Here is a 21705-nt window from a genome sequence, read left to right as displayed (position 1 = left end):
TTTTAGTAGAGACGGGGTCTCGCTCTTGCTCAGGCTGGTTTCGAACTCCTGAGCTCAAACAATCCGCCTGCCTCAGCCTCCCAGAGAGCTAGGATTATAGGCGTGAGCCACTGCGCCCGGCCTCCACTACTCTTTTTAAAGAGTAGTAAACTATAAACTGTTTTTTACTAGACCATTTTTGGGTATGTTTTAGGGTATGTGTTATCACCTTTAATCACTTCAACATACTGTAAACCAGTATTCAACTTGATTTAAAACTATAAAACAAAGCTTGAATCAGAAGGGAAATATAACAAAGTGAGGCTATCAATGAGGTTTGTGTGGTCAGGGCAGCAAGGATGTTATAGTGCTACTCAGTGTAGTCATGCAATACAAAGTGGATTACAGAACAAATACCAACCAAATGGACATTTTGAGGTATAAGGACTTAAAAAACCTTTCCATCAGGTTCAAAATTATTTTCTACTATATTCTCTTTTTGTGAAAACAAGTCACACAAAAAAATGTTCTTTCTTGACTTGAGTCTTAAATGTAACCAAACTGGATTTTTATTAAGCTAGAAAAAGATAATCTTCCAACATGGAATTCTATTAAAATTATATTCTGCCTGAAAAAAATCACATCTGGTGACCAGTTAGCAGGAGCATTCTGACAAGCTAAAATGCTTAGAAATGGAAATCTTTTCCAAAGATACCAATCACAATGAGCTTTAGAAGTTAAAATAATTTTCACTAATTCATGAAACTATCAACTGGAAGAAGTCTGGGCAACAGGAAATAATAATATAGATAACAGGAAAAAACACTGCTATTTTTACCCAACATCTATAAATACAGTAGTCTGAAATACACTAAAACTGTAGTAGCCTGTGATGCTTTCAAAAGTTTCCCTAACAAGAAAACATATTAATTCAACCAATCACACAGTTATAAAATTGAAGAATGAGTTGGTGTATAATGTAATTGGAAGGAAAATGAATATAGTAGACATAATTGACCCTAAAAATATAGAAACAGTGGCACACAAAGCAATTACCCAAGGTTATGATCTTATAAAGGAAAGGAAAAAAGCTCTTCAGAGAAACCCATGAAGTACTAACTCAAGGAAAGCTATGAAGCACCAAATAATTTACTGTTGGTTCACTAGTCAAATTTATCTCCCTAAACAGCCAAGATTTACATCGAGAAGCTTACATACACACACACACTCTCTTTATAAAATAATTATAATTACCTGATCACAGAGGGACTGCAAAATGGATGTGATATATTCAACACACTGTTGACGAATGACACTGTCTCCAGGAGACCGCACCAAAGCTAAAAGATCCTGGAATATCTCTGCATATCTTTCATCACCTTTAACAGTTCCATTAATTAGATGCAAAATAGCTAATTTACAAGCTTTGTGTGAAGCCAGAGCATCAAGAAGAGCAAGCAACCTGGTGGTTTGGCTAGTATACTGTTTTTCTTTATCTTCTGAAGTGCTGAAATAAAATCAATACATTTAGTAAACAAGTTCTTGATTTTAAAGCATTGTTTATCTAATATTTATTTTTCAATACATATCAACTCACACAAATTTTGTATAAAGCATTTCATTCCTTAAACATAACGACAATTTCTCTGGAATTTTACAATTACTGCATAAATTCATAAATTCAGGTTTTCAATAGCATATTTTCTTAGGGTACTTCTTGGTAGTTCACCTTTCAAAAACCCAAAATCAAGACCTTCAAGGTATCTTGCACATGAAATAAAATCTAAAGCTTTCTAATTAAAAAAATCTACATATATTTGTATATACATACATGTACATATTTATGTATGTATATTTACGTGTGTATATATAGTACACATGTAAACCTAACTTTCCAAATTGCAAGTGGAAAAAAAAGTGTGTGTCAAAAATAACTTGAGGAAAAATTTTTAATGCAAAATGAAAATACCTTTGCAAGTCTTCTACAATCAAATCCAACACAGTTCTCATAATCAGAAGTGCAGTTGGTGAAGCAAGGTCACACAATTGAACACAAATACGCCGTAACATATGTTGAATGGGCTGGCAGGTTGTGCCAGAGAAAGAGCGAACTATTTCTTGGAGCAACTTTGCTTGAACATGAAGGTGCATGCTCCACAATTTTCGGGTGTTGAGTGCCACTGATATATCATGTGGCTCAATAACCTGTTAAAAAAGTATAATGTGTGTATACGTAGATTTTTTATATTTATTTATAGTTACAAAAACTGTTCAGGAAAAACTGTTATGAAAAGAACATCTTTACTGCATGCTTAAGACATTTAATTGTCTATTATACAATTAAACATTTGCTTGAATTCAATGAATCTAAGAAATCTTATCATTCTCAGGTTAGCAGTCACTTGAGTAGAGTCCACTGGTGAAGCAACCTAGTTATTGACAAATTCTAACACATGATAAAGGAGGAAAAAGGGATTTAAAATAACAGAAAAATGTAAGTACAAGTACACATAACAGCATAATAAAACTCACTTTAACATAAATTTATTTAAAGTGTTACCCCCATATTTCCTCAATGAACAACTTGCTTCAGTTTTATCTCCCCCTCATCCAGTTATTTTATGTCTTTTGGGAGGGAAGGAGATGAGGGTTTGTTTTTGTTTTTTAACAAAATCATTGGCTTTTTAAAAGTGTTACTGCAGTCATTTATAAGATGCATGTTATATGGAAGTGATACCTGAGTTGTTTGCATGGGCAATGGAAGAGGCAGCAGCTCTGAAAGAAGTATGAGTCCAGAAAAAAATCCTTCGGGAACCTTCAAGATTGAAGAAAGAACTTCTTTTAACATTAAAGACCAAGTATTATTGGCCAGAGTCTCTTCTGAGATTGTGAGTTTTTCATTAACTCCTTGTGTAAAAGTCAGTAAAATATCAATGATATCATTTTGAATTTTCTGTTCATCACTATCCAAACGACCTGAGAGGGGGATAGAGCACAGTAGCATATGTAAAGTAACAAGTGCTGAAGGAACACGCATGTCCTTAAACTCAAAGGATCCACCTCTCAGGAGTTCCGTTAACATAGTTTTAAGAAGAGTGAGTGTGCAGCGAGCCATTGAAATAGTAGTAACTCTGTGAAGGGTAGTCCCCATGTTGACATGGAGCCTCCAAGGCTGAGTCAGAATACCGTTCAACTTCTGCAGAACTCGAATAAAGGTGTCCATTCCTTCAGCAGAAAAAAGCTGAATAACAGCAAGATTCCATTTCAGATCTTTCTGTTGACCTTTATATAGAATAAGAGAAAAAAAAACCTAATTACTTACATGTTAATAATGGTTAAGAATTTTTAATATTTAATAAATGATATTTATACTAGGCTTAAAGAATAATAGTTTTTAAAAGTATAGTAACCACATTACCTTCAACAGGAGGTGGTGGGCATGCCACATTACAGAGAACACGTAAGGCAGTGGTAAGGCCAACTCCTTCTGGGGTCATCAAGTTATCAATATTCTTTAAAAATAAAAATGAACAGGAAGTTGTATTTCTTGGTACCCATTAGAGCAAGAGAAAATTCCAAACAAGGCAGTAGTTAAAAATAAGAGCTTCAAGTTAAGTACGTGCAATATTTTATATTTATTAAGTAAATTTAAAACATGAAAAATGCCTTAGAGCTAAAGAAGTTGATCAAGATTACTTAATCTTTGGCACAGATTGTACTGTATGTACTATTATTTGACGTATATGTACTATATGTTGTACTATATATTATGTAAATTAAAAGAACAATTATAACACACAAGTACATTAAAAAGTACTGACTAAAACACAGGTAACACATAGAAATGTATGAGATTCTCTGTATTAAGAGTTTAAAATGACTCCCCTTTCTCTCCCAAAAATGAAGTTATGACTCTGTATTTAAAAAGCCCTGTGGGTACTAAACCTCCTTCAAAACTGAGGAAGCAACAGGGAATGTTTTTGGATTACATAACATACATTTTTTTCAAAAGCAGATACACCAAGGGAGTCTAGTTATTATAACCAGTTGGGGAATGGGTTAGAGGAAAAAGAAATACATTGTCTATGTCATTAGCACCTGCCTATGCTATGTTTCCTGGCAACAAATAGTTATGTTTAAATTTCTGTAGCTTTTACAGACCAGCATTATAAACAGTTTAAAAACTTGGAAGAAATAACATTCAAAAATGTTACTATTCTGGCCGGACACGGTGGCTCACGCCTGTAATCCTAGTACTTTGGGAGGCCGAGGCAGGAGGATTGCTTGAGCTCAGGAGTTCAAGACCAGCCTGAGCAAGAGCAAGACCCCATCTCTACTAAAAATAGAAAGAAATTAGGCCGGGCACGGTGGCTCACGCCTGTAATCCTAGCACTCTGGGAGGCCGAGGCGGGTGGATCACTCAAGGTCAGGAGTTCGAGACCAGCCTGAGCAAGAGCGAGACCCCCGTCTCTACTAAAAAATAAAAAATAGAAAGAAATGATCTGGACAACTAAAAATATAGATATAGAAAAAATTAGCCGGGCATGGTGGTGCATGCCTGTAGTCCCAGCTACTCAGGAGGCTGAGGCAGGAGGATCACTTGAGCCCAGGAGTTTGAGGTTGCTGTGAGCTAGGCTGATGCCACGGCACTCACTCTAGCCACTCACTCTAGCCCGGGCAACAAAGCGAGACTCTGTCTCAAAAAAAATAAATAAATAAAAAATAAAAATAGAAAGAAATTAGCTAGACAACTAAAAATATACAGAAAACATTAGCTGGGCATGGTGGTGCATGCCTGTAGTCCCAGCTACTTGGGAGGAGGCTGAGACAGAAGGATCACTTGAGCCCGAGTTTGAGGTTGCTGTGAGCTAGGCTGACGTCACAGCACTCCAGCCCAGGCAAAAGAGTGAGACTCTGTCTCAAAAAAAAAAAAAAAAAAGTTACTATTCCAGCTTCTGGCTGGTGGCTCATGCCTTTAATCCCAGCACTTTGGGAGGCTGAGGTGGGAAGATCCCTTGAGCCCAGAAGTCATAGACCAGCCTAGGCAACATAGCGAGACCCCACCTCTACAAGTTTAAAAAATTAGCTGGGAGAGGTGGCATGTCCCTGTAGTCCTAGTTACTCAGGAGGCTGAGGATCACTTGAGACCAGGAGTTTGAGGTTACAGTGAGCCACTGCACTCTGGCCTGCGTGACAAAGTGAGACTCTGTCTCTAAAAAAAGTAAGTTACCATTCCAACTTCTAAGCCTCTGTTTATAAACTTAATAAGTAAAAACTTCTTCTCTTTTGTACATTTTCCACTTTAAATTATCTTTTCCTTTAATTATTTTCCTTGTAATTCCACAAATTACACAAGACAGCAGGGAACCACAGAATGAAGTTTTAGTCTTGGATCAACTATTTATAGTCTATCTGGGGATGAGAACCACTTATAATAATCATAATTAATGCGATAATGATTTACACAAAAATCAAAACTCTTAATTATAGCATGTAATTCAAATTTCTAGAACTAAATTTCTTACTAGTTAAAGACTTTTACTCAAGTCATCTGATATTTATTGAACATCTTGTTAATACTCACTCAACCACACACAAGTACCCAGAATACATGACCATCTAACTTTACAGGACATTAATTGTACTTCTGCTAAATAAAAGAAAATATAATGAAAAGCTCTAGATGTCATTTGGGGCACAGAGTAAGAACACAGAAGAACGTGATGGTATCACAGGAAGTAAAAGTACTTGTAGGAGAGATGGAGTAAAAGAAGACAAGGGCAGAGACATCAGTAAAGAAATATCTGAAGCAGATAAGCCCAAACAATACTATACTGCTGTGTCAGAATAGCAACAGATTAAATAATACACATAAATTACTTAAATAACATACACTGCAATTCCAAGACCAAGACGGTTTACACATCTCTCTCTAACACACACACATACATACACAGAGTTCACCAACTACGTAAAAGAGGAGATAATTCAAGGTTCATTTTGCCCCTCTAGCATAAAACATTTTATGTATCTATGAATGCCTTTAGCCCTTCTTATGCTACACATTGCATCAACTAAGGAACAAAGAAGAAAAAACAATTTCTAAGACTAACTAAAAATGCAGTGATTTTTTTTCAGTATAAATTACTTGAACTGCGTAAGAATTTTTTCTACTATTGAGTTTTATGGATTTTGTGAATTTCAACTTTTACAAATTATTTCAACTACAGATTTGACCAACCCAAATTAACAACAAAGAGAACTAGCCCCCACTGCAATTATCTGGAACTGGCCCTATCAATTCTCACCTAAATATTCTGAGTGAAATTCTTTTTCACCAATTAAAACTTAGCTGAACAGTTACGTTATATTATGATAACATTTAACACTTTTATAAATGTCATAAAGCTGGTAGGTGATATTAATAAAGTAAAAAATAGGACAGAATCTGGTAGTACACAGTGTTTTGTGCATGTGTGTTCATACAAACACATAATCACACATCAATCTACATATACCAATCTGCATCTACAAAGTATAATAAATTAATCATGGACACTTAACAATTTCTACATTATCTACACAAGTGATTTAATGCAGTATCACTACATGCTACCACACAGTTTCATAAAAGCAAAGTGCTTTTAAGTTTCACTTACCTGTTTAACATATTCAATTAAGTTTGGGATGCAGTTAATTTCAAATCTAAGGTTTTTCAGAGGTTCAAGCCACTTGCCAAGTTCTTAAAAATAAGAATAATAATTAATAATATTTAAAAATAAAAGCACTTATGACAAAGAAAGTAAAAGTATTTTTTTCAAAGGAAAACATTATCAGATCCATATTGATTCCAATAATCTAAATTTCATACAGTGATGAACTTGTGTCTAATTCTTTAAACAAGTTCTAAAAAGAAATGTAAATGCAGCCCTACTATTCTGGCTTAGAAATAAGAAGTAACTATTCTTAGTTATCTGGTTTCCGAAAACTTAAATGTTTAAATGCTTAAATAGTCCATCTAATTAAAAAGAATTTTTTGAAACAATCAATTTACAACATCTAAAAAAGATTTACAAAATAGACGGCTTATAAACTAATATAACATAGTGTTTATTTCTCTATCTTTGCCACTGCCTCACCCCCCCAAAAAAAGTAGAAACAAAATGTATTATTTTCTAAAGGAATCTTGCTGAGTGCCTTTTCCCTTAATATGAATTTTTAATTTTTAATTTTCAATTTCCTAATTTGCTTTTATAAAATTAAAAGTAATTACTCAACAGCAAACTTTTTAAATAAACACAAATGAAATCTACCCTTTACTGCAACCAAACACAAAATTCTCCTAGAAGCTATGCTGTCATGCCTATTCTCTTACTATCAAAAATATTTCTAGAAAAGCACACTCTAATGTGAAAAGTAATATACCAACTCCAGACACTTCATAGGCATGATTAAACGACATGAAAAACAGTCATGTCTCCCCTTGGTTCTACACTCCTCCGTGAGGATTACAGCTATACACATCTGAGTATTTTTTCTATGCATTTTTAAATTAACTCTTTCATATATACAGAATACATAGCTCAAATGAACAATATTAATGAATATTAAAACAAATTGCAGTGTACCTATCACGCATAAAAAAGTAGTAAAGCATTAATCATACTTTTGAAGACACTGTGTGCCCTCCTTTTATAAAAGCATACTTAAGGGAAAAAAATCTATTCCCAGGACAGGAAGTTGAGTTTACTATCTAACTTTTACTGGAGAGATCACATGTAAAATTTAGGATTAAACAGAAAAGAGGTCACATGCTATTTTAAAGCATTTTTACAATATTTACTTACTGTTACCAAATTTTCTACTTGATAATGTCAGAAAGCCAGGAATCAAAATAATTTAAAAACTGTGATTAAGTATCTTAAACTTTTCAAGACTACCCACATAAGGTTTGCCATAAACTTCATTCAATATACATTTATATACTTAAAAAAAACAATGTTCATATTCATTCTTCTTTACTTTTGAGGACAGCAAAAATGTATTAATCCACTAACAGATTTCTAAATTATGTTTCAAACTGTGTTGTAGTTAGAAATATATATACAGCAAAACAGGCAAAATCATAACCAAAACTGAACTTCTGGGTTTGTTTTTAAACTACTACCTCTTCCATTTTGATTAGAAACTTCAACTAAACACCAATCTTTCCAGAAAAAGGCACTTTCAAACCTCTTCATTTACATACTAAAATATTTTATCAACCTTTAGTTTTATAAACTATCTTCATATAAAAGGTAATTTCAGGAAGTTAAAAATAGAGTATTACTAGGTATATTATCAAAACACGATGAAGCACTAATCACAGATATTCCAAAGCTTTTTCCTTCATGTTACAACGATTAAAATAACCTCAGTACCATACCTTGCAATTTAGCATTATTTTCATCTGCTTTACAAAGCTTCAAGAGAGATGCTGCATGTTGTTCAAGCATTTGAACATCACTGGAAGACTGAACCACCACCAAAATAAGTATGCATGCATAATTATAAGCTACTGACTTCTTCGATTTGGAATCGCTGAAACAAAATAAGGTTTGTAAGGTTTGGGTACAAAAACAATTTTTCAGGAACAATTTTTAAACATTTTTTTTCTACTTGGTTTTAAAGAGACCAAGAAAATTTACAATAAAACACTAACTAACTTCCTGAAGACAAGAAATCAGATTTTATAGTTCACATCCAATTCACCCGAAAACACTATTTAAAAGTATATAAAAAGAAAACATATCACTATGGAAAGTAAAATTCTATCAAGAAATAAGATCAGAAGAAAAATTAAGTATTAATAAGTATACTTCATTAGCAATAAAAGCTTAGGAAGTATACTTCATTAGTCTCCTTTAAAATATTTGTCCAATAGGGATAAATAGGAACAAGTATGATCACTTGCCTTCAATACTCAGTCTTCCACTATAGAACCGTTAAGATATGGATAGGCACAGAAGCCATTGTTGCTTGCCTTTCGTAGGTGCCCCACCCCACCCCCAACCAAAAAGAGCTGTCACTCAAGGAGTTATACTAAGTCCCCATTGTGAAAAGCATTACCTGGATGTTACTGCTTTGTGTGACATGAGCTAGGAAGAGGTCATGTCTCTCTTCTCATACACTAAAACCCTCTGCCCTCCCAGGCAGGTTCTTCAAAATTATTATCATTCTCAATTTCACCCAACTAGTCAAAGCAATTCTGACACCACAGCACCATGAATGTCTAAAAGGGCAAGAGCACATGATAGCAAGAGTCCTCACTACTCTTAAGGTATATATATATTCCTGTGCCTTAGAATTCCCCTCTACAGACTGGTTCAAGTGCAGCAGTGTTTATAACTAATCAATCACAACCAGTTACAGATAACTTTGTTCCTTCTCCACTCCCACTGCTTCACTTGACTAGCCTTAAAAATACATATATTAATGGCCAGGCGCGGTGGCTCACGCCTGTAATCCTAGCACTCTGGGAGGCCAAGGCGGGCGGATTGTTTGAGCTCAGGAGTTCGAAACCAGCCTGAGCAAGAGTGAGACCCCGTCTCTACTAAAAATAGAAAGAAATTAATCGGACAACTAAAAATACATAGAAAAAATTAGCTGGGCATGGTGGCACATGCCTGTAGTCCCAGCTACTCGGGAGCCTGAGGCAGTAGGATCGCTTGAGCCCAGGAGTTTGAGGTTGCTGTGAGCTACGCTGACACCACGGCACTCTAGCCAGGGCAACACAGTGAGACTCTGTCTCAAAAAAAAAAAAAAATACATATATTAAAGAAAATAATAATAATTCCCCTCTACAATAAAACAGCAGGGGTACTATAGTTGCAATCTTTGTTAACATCACAGGGAAACTGAAAGAAGCTGCTAAGAGGTCCATTTCTTTGCTTTATGGACACATATTAGAGATTTCTGTCACTCTAATCCTTACTTAATTAACAAGTTCTGTGTTATGTCAAAAATAATTACAGTGTTTTTTTCTCAAAGCAACACCTTCTTTCAAGCAACTATATTAGTGATCTAGTATTAGTGATCTAGTTTCCTAACATAATAGAAAATTTAAGGAGTAAATAGAAAATTACCCTAAGGCTTCTTTGGAATAGTACTCCATTAGAGTAATAAGACTTTGGAGATTTTTGTCAAGACTGAAAACATGACCAACAGCTGATCTTCCCACAGGGTTAAAAGTAATCAAATAAAGATTGTGAAGGGTTCCCAAGAGATCTGAATGATCAGTTTCTTCACTGGCTGTACAACGCTGAAAATGGCTGAATAGTTCAGTAATACACTGCAACGTCTGTGTTGAATCCTGTAGCCATAAGGCAAATGCATCATCAATAACACCATCAGATTGGAGACCTTCTTCTTCATCTTGATCATAAAGGTGACACAGAGCTCGGATCAACAAATTTGTTGCTTCATATTCCGACATAAAAAAAAGAAGACCCTTTTGTGACTGTGCAAGAAACTTTAAAACATCTTTTGTGGCCTGTAGCACACCAGGGTGGGCACTTGTTACTGGAATTGACAGAAGCAAGGTAACCAACTCCAAGAAGTGATGACTATGAAGATACCTGTGGACAAGTTAATTGATATATGTCAAGTCAGTGCAAAGCATTCTTCATTCATTCAATATTCACTACACAGAAAACCAATAAAATTTTTTAATGACCATAATCCTTATCCTCAGTAATATACTGCTTTAAATGAAAACACAATGTGAGAAGCAAGTCTTCTTCCCACTAGGCGAAATAAAAGTGAAAGTTCTGTGAGGCTTTCTCCTATCTACTACTCAACAGATGTTCAATAAATAACTGCTGACAAGTTTTCTCTTTCCAGAGTTAACCCTGACTTTAAATTCTGGGCCTTTTTTCTAGGCCACTTATTAAATGCTCATTTCCCACCATGGTCCTACTCTACTCATGGCATATTGGTATATGTGTATTAGTGTATCTAGGAAAAATACAGTATATGTACAGTCAGCCATTCACATTTGTGGCTTCCACATTCAACCAACTGTGGATTGAAAATATTTTTTTTAAATGTATCAGTACTGAAGATGTACAGACTTGTCATTATTCCCTAAACAATACAGTATAACAACTATTCATACAGCCAATTAATTATTTAAATTATACTAGAGGATGTACAAATACTATGCCATTTAATACCAGAGACCTGAGCACCAATTTTGATACCCAAGGGAGGTCCTAGAACCAATCCCCCACGGATACTGAAGGACAACTGTACTATAGAAAAATATTGTATATTCAGATTTACTATAGGAGATCTGAATTAATATCTCTAGTAGAAAAAACTGTCAAACTATCAATTTTTAATATGTGACTAGTTAATATTACCGTACATAGCATTCTTTTTATCAGATCCAAAAACTATTCTTTAATATACACACTCTCAGGGGAAAAAGAATGAATTTACCCAACACTCCAAAGTGGACATAAATGCTACGGACAACTTCTTTAGGCATCGGTTTTCTTATGTGTATGGATTTCCTTGCTTACCAATAGGCCCTGCCAGATTTAAACTCTTTTTTTCCTTTTCTTTTTTTTAAAACGAGATGGGGTCTCACTTTATTGCCCAGGTTGGACTCCTGAGTTCAAGCAATCCTCCCACCTTGGCCTCCCTAAACTCTTCTAAAATCAGCTTTTTCAAAATGAAACTTACTAGACTTAAAAAGAAAAAAACCAAAACAGTATTTTTCCAAAAATTCAAAAATGGGGGGGTGGGGTCTATAAAGACATCTCTTAACCACAAAAGAAGACCAACTTAATGTAAATTTGTTAATTTTGAGTTAGGAAGAATATCGTAATTTTTTGAATGCTAAAAAGCATAAAAATTATTTAAAATTCTGATTCATTCTTTTCACAATTTTAGTCACTGTGAATGGTGACACAATAGCTTCCATAAACACCTGCCAAATTATTACTGATAAGTAAATTAAAGGCCAGAATTCATTTTTATCAAAAGTGAAAACTGCCTCTTCAGTCCTACTACTCCTTAAACTAATGCTTCTATTTCATGATAATAAACACTCTACTCCCCAACCCCCGCCCCAGTAACTGCTTACTACAAAGTCAAACAAAAGACAAAACTCCAGAATTACTATACGCTAAGAGCATCTTTAACCACCTTATTGGAATGCAGGCCTCAGACTGCTTCTTAGAGAGGCCTGCTTGCAAGGTTGGCCCTTGGCTGACATCCGGGAGCTTGGATTTCGGGAGGATTCCCACACGCCCAACTCATAAGAATGGTTCGCTGTGCCTACATTACTTATGCAAATAATATGGTTATGCTGAACACCTGCTTTCCTTCTAGGCATCTGGAATATTCATACATGATAGGCAGTGAATGCCTACATGGCTATCCCTCAATAAAAAGCCTGGGTGCCAATTAGCTTAAGTATTGTGCAATACATACATATATTAAAACAACACATGGTATCCCATAAATATTTACAATTATTGTTTGTCATTTAAAAATAAAAATAAAAAAGTCCTGGGTGCCAACGTTCTAAAGAGCCTCTCAACAGGCAACATTTCATACGTTATCACAACTTGTTGCTGGGGGACTAACATGGGCCCTGTGTGACTCCAACAAGAGGACTCTGGAAGCTTGTGACTGGTTTCACCAGACTTTGTCCCACGTACCTTTTTCCTTTGCTGAGTATAACTACATGCTGAGTCTTACAAATCCTCCTAGAGAATCTTAGCGATCTTGTGGTCGCTGACATAGGACATTAGGACGTTAGTCTTGCAATAGCTTCAAACTAATCCTTCCAAAATGCAATTATTTCTCCTTTCAAAATTCATTCTCTCTCTTAATTTACTAGTTTCTATCAATAAAACAAGTTCCTATTGTTACCCTGGGTAGAAACTTCTTGTGTCTTCTCACTTTCTCTCATCTACTAGGTCCTATTGCCAAGTCCTAGTACTATAATTGCTCTTTCACAAATTCTCTCTATATTAGCACAATTATTTGTCTTTCCAGTCCCTGTAAGTTGAAATATCAAGCATCCTGACACCAATATGCATTACCTACAGATAAAAAACAAAATCAACCACATAAAATTGCTTTCAGTGATTTGTGAAATATATTTCCCAAAAATCAAACACATCATACCTAAAGAGAACAGGGTATGGATCATCCCTCTCTGGAGGTCCAGTAATTCGTGCCATGGTTGGAAAAGACTTAACAGGAGGCTGGATCATTGTATGAGGTGCAGTTTCCATTAAATGAAAAACTTCTTCTAGGAGGTTAATAAGCTTTTCTATTTCCCCTTCACTTATATTTGAGGATTCCAAGAGATCCATATCCATAGAAGCTTCTACCTCATTTTCATATTCTGGGTTTGTTCTCTCAAGTCCAGCATCTGGGTCATGATCAGGTTCACTGTGGTTAGGAACAGATGAAGTCTTCTCTGCTAAATGGTCACCAAGTCTTTTAATCTCTAACAAGACTTCATAGAAATGGCATTTTTGAAGAATAGCTGAACCAGCAGTGACAACCCTTACAGTCTGATCTAAAAGTATGAGTTCCAGAAGTTTTTGATAGCCACTTTTTTCACTCTGCCTACCTCTTAAAAAAGCTTCCATTCCTTCGGTCATACTAATGACACTGTCCAAAGCTTTAAAAGCATTTAACTTAAGAGAAGATGATACGTGATCAGCAAACAGAAGCTCAAATAATCCATTGATCACTCCTGCTTGCAGTAGTTCCATGACTCCTTGAGCCCCACATTCTGCTAGTGAAGATACTAATTTGGTCCCAGCTTTGAGCTGTCGGACATTTAAGGCGATGGGCTGGCGAAGGGCTACTTGCAGATTTAAAGCTTGCATGGTCCAGTCCACCAACTGGCCAAGGGAGTCTTGTTTTGTGTTTTTCAACTGCAAATAGCTTAATCCTTTTATTATTAAACTTGGAATTTCTTCTAAAGCTGTTACCCATCTTGCACCTCTCTCTTCTCGATACAAATCTAATAGTTCAGTTAATTTTACTGAGGCTTCTATTGCGCCTGAATTTTCTTTATCTGGACCTTGATCCTTTAGTCTACTGATTTCTATTTCAAAAGTTGTCTTGTATGGACAGCTGAAATGTAAGAGTGGTACAAGCTCCCTGTCATATGGATCATATGTCATAGGAGGAACTGAAGCTAAATCTTCAGCAGTGTATTCAACATCAAAGTGTGGATACTTAAATGTTTCACGCTCCAAGTCAGCAATTCCATCTTCATCACTGGAAATTTGTTCATAGCCATCATCCCCTGAAAATTAGTTTGAATATTTAATTATTACATCATTGCTGTTTAATGCATAAAATCTGGTTGATCAAAAAACAGTTTATTTAGTAGTATGGCAAACATTAAGAATTAATAATTTTCTCAACAAAGTTAACTTCTGCTCCAACATCTTTTTTCTTTTTTTTTTTTTTGAGACGGAGTCTCACTCCTTTTGCCCAGGCTAGAGTGCCATGGCATCAGCCTAGCTCACAGCAACCTCAAACTCCTGGGCTCAAGCAATCCTCCTGCCTCAGCCTCTCGAGTAGCTGGGACTACAGGCACGCGCCACCATGCCTGGCTAATTTTTTCTATATATTTTTAGTTGTCCGATTTATTTCTTTCTATTTTTAGTAGAGATGGGGTCTCGCTCTTGCTCAGGCTGGTTTCGAACTCCTGAGCTCAAACAATCTGCCCGCCTCGGCCTCCCAGAGCGCTAGTATTACAGGCGTGAGCCACCGTGCCCGGCCTGCCCCAACATCTTATCCACAATTACCAACATTTTGTAATTTCCAATAGAATAATTATGGACAAATTTCTTAAGCAAATTCTTCTATCATATCTGTTCAGCTTTACAACACACTTTGTAATAGATATCTTTTCCTCACAGAAATAAGACGAGAAATGCCTCAAAGTAACAAAAATAGCTCTCTCAGGAGGGAAGAAATTAAGCTTGTCCTCTTGAGAGATTGTTTCCAGAGAATTCCTCCAGCCCTTTTGACATTCCTTTGCTTAGCCTTAGCAATACACTGGTATTTGAAAAGATAAAGTCCTATAGGGGCTCGACGCTGAGATAAGCTAGATGTCTTCTATTAAAAATTAAATAAGCCAGTCTCATTCTCTCACCTTCTCTATCAAAATATCCTCTGATAAAGAAAACTGCCTGCCTGAAATCTAACTACTTTTTGCCACTCAAATACAATAAACCTAAAAAAGATTATTTGGTAATATGGGGATAAGAGACGCTAAGAAAAGCATCACTCAATAATTCAATCATATGTGTATTTTGTGAGAGGGCCCCTGTGATTCTGAAATAATACTCATTCTCATATCGCTACTGTAGAAAAAAGCCAAGGCAGATTATCTGTCGTTTTGCATAAATGCCTTAACATTACATGCTATTTCTTAGACAAATGAAGAGTCAATTAGCTTGAATATCTCTCATGTTTTGCTTTCAAAGGAAAAATAAAGCCTAATTAAATACTACATCATACTGCCACATGTCCTTGTGTAACTGAGACTCTTCTCCCTGAATTTCTAAAACTAATGTAGCATTTTGCTAAAATATCTAGCTGGCAGACATCTTTAAGAATTCTAACCAGCTTACAACATCATTCCTTACTCTGAAAACAGCCACCAAATCCCTAACCAACATGCATTTGCAACATGACCCTGTTTCCCTGGCCAAAGCTGATGGTATCAAGGGGCAACTTGTATTGTAGCAAGCCAAACAGAATCTCTCTCCTAGGAAATTGGAAATGGGACTGAGATATACAGTCAAGCAGTTCCAAGTAGTTGGTTAAACAGAGGAAATTAAAGCTGTGGGGTGAATAAATAACAGTTAATTGACAGAGAGAGAATAAAGCAGACACAAAAAGCACAGAAAAGACGGAAATCTCATTTTCAGTCATGCCTTGAGGTCCAGCTACATTCTGACGCTCAGTTTCTTTTTTTTAAATATTTTTTCTCCCTCTCTTCCCCCCCCCACCTTTTTTTTTAAATAGACTCTTAGATTTCTTGAAACCCATTTATCTTTTTTTTTTTGAGGCAGAGTTTCACTCTGTTGCCCTGGGTAGAGCACAGTGGCATCATCATAGCTCACTGCAACCTCAAACTCCTGGACTCAAGCGATCCTCCTGCCTCAGCCTCCCAAGTAGCTGGGACTACAGGTATGCACCAAGACACCTGGCTAATTTTTCTATTTTTAGTAGAGATGGGGTCTCACTCTTGCTCAGGCTGGTCGCGAACTCCTGAGCTCAAGCAATCCTCCTGTCTCGGCCTCTCAGAGTGCTAGGATTACAGGCATGAGCTACCATGCCCAGCCCCATTTATCTTTGCTATAAATTCTTGCATTCTTCAAAGTTACATTGAATTAAATTTCTAGTACTTAAAACCAAAAGCCCTAGCTAACATAACCCACCTTCACCTTCTTCATCCTCTTCACCTTCTTCTTCTTCATCTTCCTCTTCCTCCTCAGGGATGCTGTCTACTGTATGACGATCATCCTCATCCTCATCCTCTTCTTCCTCTACATCCACATCATCTTCATCATCATCTCCTTCTTCCTGCTGTTCCTCTTCTACTTCTCCTTCATCAGAATATTGACCTTCTTGGGGAACAGAATTCCGATCAGGAGAAATGGGCTCAAAGTAATCTTCTCTGTGAGGAGCATCCTCTTCCTTGTCACCAGACACTGAAAAATTGAGGTTTAAGGCACAGATTATTTTAATGGTTTAAGTAATACGAAGCAGCAGGATTAAATAACGCAACTACTTAATGATATTTTGGATGTTTTAGCTCATAAATACCCTTTAAAAAGGTGGGAGAATTACTTGCTTTTAAAAAACATTAAGTGTATACACTGTATAACTTCATATAGTGAGAATTAATAAAGTATACTATTTAATGTTCTAGTACCATAAACAAATCCTTCTCTTTTTAGGTATTAAGTAACTATACAGATTTTTCTCTTTTCCAATACGTACTACTTATTTTTTAACTGGTACTCTTTTGTACATGTCACTACAGCAAAGTAACACTTTATTTTCAAAGTAATGTTGGCACAGCTTCAAATGAATTAACTAATTTGTTTTTAACAAGATCACTTATCAATAGAAAAATAGGGGTGGGGGAGATTCATCAACTTTTGATTACCAGCATCTAATTTCTTTTCTTTAATCAAAAAGCACTGTTAATACAAATCGAGAAGATTTTATTTATACCTGGCAGAGGCATAGGATCATCTTCATCATCATCAGGTGGAGGGGGTCCTGGAGGAGTTCTTGGGCCCCTTGGCTGTGGTCTTGGAGGGCTTCCATTAAACTGATCTTCTTTCTCCCCATCAGCTAGAGTTTTATTAGAGACAGAAAAAGAACTTTCAAATCACAGTCGACCCTTGAACAACACAGGTTTGAACTGTGTGGGTCCCCTGATACTCGAAATACAGTATTCACAGGATGCCAAACCCACATGTATACAAAGGACCAACTTTTCCTACATGCAGGTTCCTCCGGGCAGACTTCGAGATGATTGTATTAAAGTATAGGGAGATGAATGCATGAAAAAATCCTTTTCATCATTTGAGATTTTCATCTTCAGAATTTATTGACAATAATCTTTTCTTTCCTAGCGTCTTAACAGAAAGTTTGCTAAATAATCTATATTGGTAAAGTTAGAATTTCTGAATTCTCACATACCAAAATGTATACATTCTTAGGCATAATCGCAGAGAAATGAAGACTAATTTTTGCGCGAAAAATATAGGCCAATTTGTAATAGCCAAAAACTACAACAGAAACTACCCAAATTCCTTCAACAAGTGAAAGATTAAATAAACTGTTGTACATTCATACTATTAATACCACTCAGCCATAAAAAAAGAACAAACTATTGATATATGTAACAAAATGGACAAAAATCTCAAGGAAATTATCTTGAACGAAAAAAGTCAATCTCAAAAAGATACAGTATACCATTTCTGTAACTTTTGTAAAATAATATAATTACAGAGATGATGAACAGATTAGTGGTTGTCAAAATTAGAAATGAGTGGGATAGATATGACTATAAAGGGGCTAACATGAGGAAACCTTATGGCAACGGTATAGTTAAGTATCTTGATTATGGTGGTGGTTATATAAGGCTACACGTGACATTAAAAAGCCCCAAGCTACACACAAACACGTACATGTCTAACTGGTGAAATCTAAACAAGTTCTACAGATTGTACCAATGCCAATTTTCTTGTTTTGATATTGTACTATAGTTATAAAAGATGTTAACACTGGGGGAAGTTAAAGAATACACAGGACTTCCCTGTACATTTCTTTGCAACCTCCAGTGAATCTATAATATGTCAAAGTAAAAAGTTAACTGAACAAAATGTTAAAGTAACTGCTATACATGTCAAGCATTGTCATAAGACTAAAGATACAAATGTAAGTAAACATACTTTCTTTCCACAAGGAGCTCATTCTGGCAAAAAAGACCAATAAGCACAGAAGAAGGAAGAAATAAAGGAAAAATAAAAGTGAAAGACTAACTATGCTTAGAAGGTAAGATATAAGAAAAGAGATAAAAGTCTAGTGTGTGACCACCATTAGAGAAAAAGAGCTTATACCACATTACTAAATCAGGATTAATAGAAACAAAACTCATTTTATTTGTACTCACAAAATGCTAAATGTAAAGAAATTTTTTCCCTAATGATCTCAATTATAATTTCAAAATGTAATCCTGAATTTCCATTCATTCATGCATTCATTCATAGAGACACGGTCTCACTATATTGCCCAGCCTGAACTCAAACTCCTGAGCTCAAGTGATCCTCCCTCCTCAGCCACCCAAGTAGCTGGGATTACAGGCATTTGCCACTGTGCCTGGCTCTGAATCTCCTTATTTCAACTCCTTATGGTAATTAGTACTGGAGTAAGGAGAAGAGACTCCTGGAAACATAAGCCCAGCTGTCTACCCTACAGAAAGAAAGCCACTGAAGTGTACTGAAGTTCTTATTTTTCTTGTTTCTAGCTAATGAGCAAAATGTTCTCTAAAGTACGAGAAATCTGCATTAGTTAAGATTTATACATCTTAAAAATCTGAAACACACTCCTGAAAAAAAACTTCCATTAACATAAATATTCCAGGAATACATATCAAACTTCCTGCTTACTCTTCAATTAGTTTAGAGATAATTTTGATAGTAAACCATGAATAGCTACTGGATTGTATTATCATTAACATATTTTAAATGGGGAAAAAAATCCCCTTAGGTCAATTTAAAAAGCTCTCTAGGCAAGTAGAGGAAGAAAATAAATTGTAAATACTTCAACATAAAAAGAAATTCTTATAGGAAAGAACAAGAGACTGCCAGATATCTTGTCAAGTCTTAAGCAAAGTTCAAAAGGTAGGTGAGCTCTTTGAATTACCTTTTCTTAATATAATGGATATAAGTTTCACTGACAAAAGCAAATTTAAAATTCTCACCATGTTTTGGATTCCTTTTCAAACTTGGCTGTGGCTGGGGAGGTGGTGGAGGCGGAGGTGGTGGTGGTGGAGAGTCTCTGTCATGACTTATCACTCTATCCACTGATCCATATATTGCCAGTGTCAGACAATTATACCAGCCTCTTAGCACCAGACCATCAGTATTCACCTGGTTTGTAGGGGTAAAAAAAACCTTCCAAATTAATGTTTTAATATGCCAGAAGTAAACTGGTTTCAAATTAGTTTGTGGCTCAACTAAAATCTTTAAAAGTATCTTTAAAAGCTGTAAATGCAAAGGTCAAATTGGTGAAATTTACCAAGAGGCACAGCTTTTTATATGGTTCTCCATGATTACCATAACTAAACCTGTCCTAAGACTACATCTCCCCAGTCCTGTAAGTTTAACCAGATTCCCACACAAGAGAAGAGAAATGAGAATAAAATTAAATGAAAGTTATTGCTAATTAATAAATTAAACCTTAGTAGCTACAGGGATCGTTGATGGGAACAAAAGTACAAATTGTGCCCAGCCTCAAGAATGACAAAGTTCATAAAATTGTATAGCATTCCTCTTACATACCCAAATCATATATGCAGGTATGTTTTATGTACCCATATTGTACTTAAAAAAGGGAACCCAAAGGCATTAAATAAATTGTTTTTACAAAGAAACTTTCTCCTAAAAATATCAAAGACTTTGCCAATGCCATTAACCCCCAATATTTCCTCATAAAATAAAAATAACTTTATGCTTTTCAAAGCTGATCTATCTTAATGACTGGATCTTTACAACTATGACAGTTAGAACAAATATTATTGTTATCTTTTAATAAATAAAAAAATCAGAGTGTCTGAAGAAGAACCTGCTCTAGAAACCAAAGCCCCTGACTTCTGGGTTCTCATTACATTCTACCATACTGGGAAAAGATGAAGTTCTAAGTGTTACTGGGGCCCCTTCTGGAGGCACAATAAGGAAGAAAGAGTTTAATATTCTCCTTGCTGGACTATACAGGGAAACTGGGGACCAGAAAGCTCTAAGTCTATGCCCAGGAATTGATAGACTCTCAGCAGAAATCCCTTTGGGAGGAAGATAAACAGATAACGATGATAATTTTTAGTCTAAACAGGATGCAGAGGATTAAATAATCATGCCCACCCCCAAAATCAAACAGCAAACTATAGTCCCGTACTAAATCATAATTATTTTTGCATTTCAGATCTTCCATTAGCTGTTTCTAGAATGGCAATTGCTGTATTAAGAAAAATGGCATACTTTTGATAAGAAAGGAGAAATACGAAATACGTATTTTTAAAGAAATCTTAATTAAGGCACAGTACTATCTAATAACAATTTCCCTATCATCTTCTGAATTTGCTCACCTTAATAAAAGAAGGGAAAGCACAAATGCTGGTCTCTTCCTAATTCAAGTATATAACTAGGGGAAGAAGAGCTTTATAGGTAGAGAATGATATTACAATGTCTTTACTCCACTTTAAAATAGCTGCTGGATGCAAGAGGAATCAGATAAGAAATGATGACATTCTGCAGCACTAAAACCAAAGAAACTCACATTCTGCATCAATAATTTATTTGGATCACAAACTTTGAATAGAGGTGAGAACAAACAGCAATGACAAGTTGAAAACTGACTTCCACAATTACCTTTGAGTTGGGTCTAAAGATGATGGAAGTATTCTCATCATATTCCAAGCTGCCAAAAAGAATGGGAATAAATACACAGGCTGAAACACTGAACATCATAGATGATGAAATCTTTCTTGATCCAACTATTTTAATGTAATCAAATGCTGCATTTTAGTTTTGACTTAATAAGCCATGAAGTTTGGGTTTAATTTACTGCCCCCAAAATGTTAGCAAGAAAAAGAATATATCAAGAAAAAGAATGTATCAACCCCAAAATTCTGAATTAATTGGTTTGGGCTGAGTACAGGTATCAATATTTTTTTAAAAGCACCCCAGGTAATTCTAATATACAGCCAGAGTTGAGAACCACTGCATTACAGTTATACAGAAATGCAGACTATAACCAAAATGTAAGAAAAGCACCTATTTTTTATCAAGTGGCTATTGACATAAAAACACCCTAAAATATTAAAAACTATCTAATTCTAATTATCTAGGTTTCTCTTCATTTAAAAAAGGTTAAATCATCAATATAATTTAATAA

General features: G+C 35.5%; 1 protein-coding gene across 2 annotated transcripts in view; it reads right to left on the bottom strand.

Annotated features, from left to right (window-relative positions):
- Nucleotides 1-21705, bottom strand: part of KIAA1429 (KIAA1429 ortholog) — a 74738-nt gene that overhangs the window by 28055 nt on the left and 24978 nt on the right. For both annotated transcript variants that reach the window (XM_012643630.1, XM_012643631.1), the window contains exons 4-15: nucleotides 21180-21228; nucleotides 19517-19685; nucleotides 17257-17379; nucleotides 16455-16727; nucleotides 13162-14302; nucleotides 10104-10595; nucleotides 8405-8559; nucleotides 6639-6721; nucleotides 3398-3491; nucleotides 2717-3261; nucleotides 1949-2184; nucleotides 1234-1486 (exon numbers count right to left, since the gene is read on the bottom strand). In XM_012643630.1, the coding sequence (XP_012499084.1) occupies nucleotides 1234-1486; nucleotides 1949-2184; nucleotides 2717-3261; nucleotides 3398-3491; nucleotides 6639-6721; nucleotides 8405-8559; nucleotides 10104-10595; nucleotides 13162-14302; nucleotides 16455-16727; nucleotides 17257-17379; nucleotides 19517-19685; nucleotides 21180-21228 (3613 nt within the window). The remainder of the gene's footprint in view (nucleotides 1-1233; nucleotides 1487-1948; nucleotides 2185-2716; nucleotides 3262-3397; nucleotides 3492-6638; nucleotides 6722-8404; nucleotides 8560-10103; nucleotides 10596-13161; nucleotides 14303-16454; nucleotides 16728-17256; nucleotides 17380-19516; nucleotides 19686-21179; nucleotides 21229-21705) is intronic.

Source organism: Propithecus coquereli, unplaced genomic scaffold (assembly GCF_000956105.1).
Source record: "Propithecus coquereli isolate 6110/MARCELLA unplaced genomic scaffold, Pcoq_1.0 Scaffold2, whole genome shotgun sequence".
Lineage (NCBI taxonomy): Eukaryota > Metazoa > Chordata > Mammalia > Primates > Indriidae > Propithecus > Propithecus coquereli.
Note: the sequence above shows the minus strand (reverse complement) of the source record. Positions and strands in the feature narration are given on the sequence as shown.